The 6982-nt window shown below is 28.2% G+C and overlaps 1 protein-coding gene and 1 long non-coding RNA gene across 2 annotated transcripts in view; both read right to left on the reverse strand.

Moving 5' to 3' along the window:
• Window positions 1-946, reverse strand: part of LOC108686782 — a 5954-nt gene extending 5008 nt beyond the window's left edge. The window contains exon 1 of the long non-coding RNA XR_001931720.1: window positions 780-946. This is a non-coding gene — a long non-coding RNA (uncharacterized LOC108686782). The remainder of the gene's footprint in view (window positions 1-779) is intronic.
• A 2567-nt stretch (window positions 947-3513) lies between these two features.
• Window positions 3514-6982, reverse strand: part of LOC108686781 (protein no-on-transient A-like) — an 11288-nt gene continuing 7819 nt past the window's right edge. The window contains exon 9 of the mRNA XM_018192246.1: window positions 3514-3726. Coding sequence (XP_018047735.1) covers window positions 3514-3726 — 213 coding nt within the window. The remainder of the gene's footprint in view (window positions 3727-6982) is intronic.

Below are 6982 nucleotides of genomic sequence, written 5' to 3' on the forward strand. Positions count from 1 at the left end.
TAATATTATATTAATAATGTATTAAAAACATGTATGTTTTTTTAAAAACAGTCTCAGAACTTTCTCAGGTTTCTACGTATATTTTATCACATATTCTTAAAGTTGTGTCATATTTAATTATATAATTATTTCAATTAGTAATATAATATCCTTACGCTAAAAAAACCTTTCCTTCCTATCATTCACTTATACAGTCAATACCTATTTTTCACGAAAATCGATCGTCGATATCTATATATTAAAAAAATCGTTTATTTATATAAAAGATTCAACGTGTATTCTTTGCCACTCAAAGTGGTACAAAGTAAGAATTTGTTATACTTAAATGATTATCTGTCACAGCCTAGATTTCGATAGATAAACCAAGACAACCCTTTCATAAAATATCCAGATATTGTGGTTGTCATAGGTGAAAAGAAGTGTTTTCTAGGCTGATAAGTGCTTAATTCATCATAATTATTTAGAACAGGACGTTTAATGTTTTTTTTCTTGCGTAGGAGATGAATTATTACAAATTGTAAAGTCATCTATTTAAATATTAGTTGTACATTATAATAAATTCCAATCAATATTAATGTCAGCAAACGTTACAAAGTATTCTTTTTTCTCCTTCCAAAATAGAATATTCTGAAGGAGAGAATCCTAATAAAAATAATTTAAGAAATTAATAGAATTTTTGAGTTGATAAATGATCACTTTGTAATTTTTGCTTAATGTTTAACGTCCCACCCGAAGATTAAAGTAAGATTACGCATAATACTTTTACAAATTCTACTCACCTTAGGTTAACGGGTAGTTCATTGATTAGCAGTTTCGAGTAAGTAAGCCTATCTTGTGATTGTAGTCTCCTCTCCATTAAAAGACTCTTGATTAATTATATTCAGTTTCTAAATAAATATTATTAAGTACTGGAACGTGGAAGATTCTTGAAGATGGAAAAGGCTTTTTTTTATTATCCATAATGATTCTTAAAGAATCAAATAGACAAAAAATTGCCAATATTACAAATAATTATTAAAAAAAATACAGGCTCTTTGAATCACGGACATAATATTGCAGTTTTTACATTATGAAAAACGTAAGTCTTTCTCTTTCTTCATATCTATTATAAAAATAGAAACTTCTATAATAATTGGATAATTACATAAATTCAGATTTTTACATATTAAAAAAAATATAAAGCTCTGTTCTAGATATAGTACCTATTAGGAAATTTTTACATTAAAAAATTTCAATCACATAAGTATTTTACCGATAATTTTCTACAGTACGTTTTAAGTTGTATTTACTTTCGTAAAACATTTGTTTGACTTGTCTATTAATAATAACTATTATAAATTGTAATTTTTCCCAGTTATATAAAGTTATATAAAGTACAATAATATCAGACTTTTTTAAAAAGAGGAATAAATCATACAACATCCGAAGATGTTTAAAGAAACTTTTTTTGAGAATATCAAACCTTTCCTATGTGTAGAAGATATAGAAAATCGTTGAACTGAAAGCAAAATCAAGATCATCAAATTTTGTGTAATATTTCAAATAGTAAAAGCCATAATCTGTAAATTCACAAGTCATAAATATATAATTCCACATCAACAACTGCGGGCTCACGATATTTTACTTGTATTAGATTTATATTTTTGGAGAATAAATCAACAAATATTTTATTTTATTTCACAAAAGATGAATTATGTATGTAATTAATTCATAGAAGACAAAGTAATATTGATTAATATTAAAAATTAAGTTGGTATATATAAGCTGGTAATTAAATACCTTTATTTTTTTACGTTGCTATAAATTAAGATTCTTTACAAAGTATTGGATATTATAGTTGTAAGTAGTACTGCGTATGTATTATATATTGTATATATGATGTATAATAACTTATATACTAAGCTAATTACTGAAAATATTCAGAATTGTGATTATATCATAATTCTGTGATATAATTATACTCATCATACCTACTATAATATATTAATTTTTGAAATAACTCAAATATTGGAAATCTTGATTGAATTGAAAATGAAATTTTAGTCGTGACATTTTTGTTGTCGCTTATACATTGATTAGTTTTATAATTCAGGTAAAGAGTATAAGATAATAAGCAGGGAAAATGCAGTTTAGTTAATAAAAAAATTAAATTATAGCCTTTCAATGATAAATAATGATAATAGTAAGGTTTTTATCAAAAGAATAATTGAATAATACAAATTTAGAATAAATTTAATAAAGCAATAATAATCAGGCAAAAATATATTACGGAACAAAAAAGTATGCCGTTATGTCTCTTTATATTATTTACATTTCCCAAGATCTTTAAATAAATTGTAACTTCAAATCTTACTTCATAGTAAATGTATGCATCTCATATTTGTGATACAAATATAATATGAAAATCTAAATTACTGATAATTTTATCTAATACTCTTATGGACATGATCATACTCTTCGTCCAAATTTATATATATCGTAGAATATAGAATACATATATTAACCCTTAAAAACCCTTCTCGGTGTAAGATACCTAGTTTTCTTTTTTCAATGCTTTTCCAATGCTTTTTTCATTGCTTATAACTTTTTTATTAATATAGATACATACATTTACTTGATACGTTATATTCCTTAAAGTCCGACGTTATTATGATTAAAAAAAATTTTTTTAATAAGTACGTTCATTTTTATGAAAGTTATAAGCAATCCAATTGGGTTAAATACGCTATGTGTCGTTTCCGTAGCTGGCGTTTAAGGGTTAATTATAAAGTAAGACTCAAATTTATAGTTTTTAAATCATGATTCATGCCGGAAGTAAAATTGCGGAATAAATTGTGTCCAATCAAATATCGGGTGTGCTAAATATTCCTTTTCAATTAATGATATTTTGCATGAATCTAAATAGAAACAGCAATTTAAAGCAGATTTCTAAGACACACATACTACACTAATAAGGGTCATTTCTTTAATAACATCAATATCATTATTGATATTCAATTGGAATACATGCTCGAGAAGAAAGTCATCTGGAGGACACAGAATCCGTCAAAGTATACAAAACATTATGTTTAAACTTTAAGCCCAAATTCTCACGCGTCGTCTACTCGCAAGTCGAATCTCAAATTAGCATGTTAATGCCATCGATGTCCAACATCATACTTGAAAATATTCTCTCAACTACTCCTTCCCCATTTCCTCGTTAGCAGATATAAGTATAGTAGAAGAATACAGATGAAACAACCGCGCATAAAGGCAATTCAGAACAGTTAGTCAGCAAATCAAGTTCTGCCCTAGATTCAATTCTGTCCAATCTAATTTTGCCCTATTGCCTTTTGCATTCTTAGGACAAATTCTGATTAGCTATAATCAAATCGGCTATATATCCGTCAAGTTGTTTTACTTGTCTTCTTCCACCATGGCCTATAAGGGTAAAATAATATAAAAGTGAGGAATGAATGAAGGACATAGCACGATTATGTCAATCAAGAAAGTAAGACTTTGTATTGTGCATATTTAATATCGTCGACGTTTGGTGGGATAATCATCCGGGCGATTTCGGTCATTTCCTTGCCAACGTCCACTACCTCCGCTACCTCCACGACCACCACCCATATTTCCCATATCAACCCTCATATCCATTAAATCCATTATTTGCCCACGATCGTCATTATAACCCCCTCGACTACCGCGATCCATATTGTATGCGTCCATAAATGACTTTGGGTCCTATAGAAACGCATAGAGAATGCGAATCATATAGGGAAGTCGAGAGTTTGTTGTTAATCATTGATGAGAATGTCGTTCACATCAGAGGAACGCACGATACGCGTGTGCGCATGAATTGCGGATGTACCATAAGTACATTCCGTACGATTCAGGGCGACCATCCATGTTTGACAGCAGCACAGGTCATCGTCAATTTTCGTCAAATCACATAGAAAAGAAAGGGGAAAACACAATGTTAGATTGCTATTTGCGTATCAATAGTAGTGCAAACTGCACATTAAATACTGTTCTTATTAATATATCCTTTTTATAGCGGATATGTTTTGTGACAATCAAAATCAGACCAAGAAAATGCCCAATATAGACAGATAATATTTCTGTTATATATGAGTGGGCTGTATTCCAAAATTGATTAGTACTGAAAATCTATAATATAATATAATATAATATAATAAACTATAGATTTTCAGCGCTAGCAGTTTTGGAACACAGTATGTTGTTTACGCGGAATTTTATAATCGCACACATATTACTTCTCTTAATCATTCTTCAACTCAAAAATAAAAAGCTTGAAAATTACATTTCAAACATAACATTAAATATAATCGCAGAGTATTATACTTCTGAAATTGAACTCCAAATTAGAGTTGAAGTACAATTAAGATAAATTCATATAGGAATCGTTGCTATTTTGACACATATAATTAAACCAATATATACATATAGGATGTCTCACGTAACTATGATCACGATTTTTTCGGCACTTCCGATCTAACAAAATTACTTTAAATATAAGTTAGTCAGTTTTCAATCAGTTTCTACAAATTGCATTATTAAAAATTTACAAAATATTCTTTTTTAGGAAAAAGGTCAAGATCATTCTAACTTTTTTAAATGGCACAATGTATTTTTTATTTCATAATATTGTAACTGATATTAAGATGAATTCAATGACCTTAAAATGATTTAAAAGTCAGACATGTGGGATCAATGAACGGAAATGTTTTCGTAAAAAATTATTTGTATTAAATTTTATGTAGACATATTCTACTACAGAAAAAGATTTTTGTATTAGCAGCATATTAATTTTATCATTAGGAATATATTTTCGATAAACTGAAACTGAACTACGATTTGTTTTAATGACAAATTAAGATTAAACTAAGAACTATCGTAACAGCATTCAAGCTACAAGTATTACAAATTATGTTGACATTTTTTCTATGTACTACATACGTACTACATACGTACACGTGTGTAATAAATTGTGAACTACATTCGGAAATACCACGAATTCAGCAATGGCTACATCGGTTCCTCAATTTGTCTACATATATTTTTTCCACTGAACAATGTAAAATATGTAAAGTTTAATACAAAATAATTTTTCATGAAATTTCCTTTCATGTTACGTAGTACCATTTAAAAAAAATTAGAGTGATTTTGACTTTTTTCCTAAAAAAGAATATTTTGCAAATTTTTAATATTGCGATTTGTAGTCGATTGAAAACTAACTTTTATTCAAAATAATTTTTTTCAAATCATCGGAAATGCCAGAAAAATCGTGATCACAGTTATATGGGATTTTGTATACATTATATGAAGAGCAGAATTCCAAAATGCATTTTGTCCAAAATTTCATTTTCTTAGAAATGGGATAGTGTTCAGTATTGAAAAACTCATAAGCTATCTACTCTGAGATGTTCAGAAAGCATTTTTTCATCGTTAATTTATATGCTGAAAAAACATAGACATTTCGAAATATATTGTTTTTTAACTAGAGATAAACAAAATGCATTTGTTGTACATTTTTAGCAATTTTGTTTAATATTTCACATCCTACTGATTAGCATATTGTTATTTTCCGTAAAGTGCGTAATTTTCTTGTATAGAGTTTCTTTCTTTCTCGTTTTCTGAAAATTACAAATTTTGAATGAAACACATTTTGAAAGTCTGCTCCTCATTTACACACACACACACACACACACACACACACACACACACACACACACACACACACACACACGCACGCACACACACGCACGCACGCACGCATATATATTTATATATTGGATATATTATAATGCGAAAGTAAGAATGAAAAATTCATTTTATTTTGTATATCACACAATGAATAAACAGGAATTGTCGATGTTTCAATTTGTAGACGTAAACCAGTATTTGTAGATGTAAACCCAGTAATAAATGTAACACCTATATATTCTATATAATGTGTTAACCTAAACAGAATTTTTTCTAAATTTCCCAACCCCAATAGAGTATATATAATTATTAGTCACACAATTATATATTCGGTAGAAATTACGAATCTACTACGAGTGAATAACCAAAGTGAGATCCTAGTATAGATACATATAAAACGAATACTTCCGAATAAAAACGTATAGCAAATCGTTTTATCGTATAGCGAATCAGTTTTGCACATTAGAAAGAAAACGTCGAAGATAATTACCATTTCTTAATAGTAAAGAACTAATACTAAGCACACAATTTTGAAACATCGAGCACAAACGCAAGCAGCAAAGAGGCGTGATCAAAGTCTCGAAGCAAACTCTATTGTGCTCGTAATGTTTCAAAAATGTATCGTAAATCAGTACTATGCATAAAATATTCCTACAATGAGCATATATAAACATATGCATTAGTAATATTAGCATTAGCAATCCACAAACAACGTGCTTTCAAGTATCAAGAGATATAATCGTTCAAGTTCACAAGTTTCGATTAAATAAAAATAAGATTCAAATGTTACTGGCTGGAAATTCTGCAAAAATATGCATTTTTGGAAATATTTCTTTGAAAATATTCTTATAAATAATAGTTTAATACTTTAATATATAATTATTTAGAAAAAGTCTAATTGGGCACTTCTTGGTCAATAGAATTACTATGGAATCATATCATTTCGTAAAGCCTTTTTGCTACATTCTTTTTCATATTTTATTACAAAAAGTGCCATGATATCAAATTGAATACCGAATTGAATGTATGTGTCAATGTTCCATAGTAAATGAAATTATTCTTAAGGCTACAATAGAATAATATGTCAGAGTCTCCTGTCTGCAATCATGTGGAGAGACCAATATGGCAATTACATTTGTAGATGTAAATAATTATTTTTGGAGGCATAAAAAGTTTAGATTTGTAATATATATTTAATAATAATAATTATTATATATATTACAATCCAAGAGCTAAGTGTGGCATGATCGTACAAGTCAATTTCGAAAAATCA

Source organism: Atta colombica, unplaced genomic scaffold (genome assembly GCF_001594045.1).
Source record: "Atta colombica isolate Treedump-2 unplaced genomic scaffold, Acol1.0 scaffold189, whole genome shotgun sequence".
Classification (NCBI taxonomy): Eukaryota; Metazoa; Arthropoda; class Insecta; order Hymenoptera; family Formicidae; genus Atta; species Atta colombica.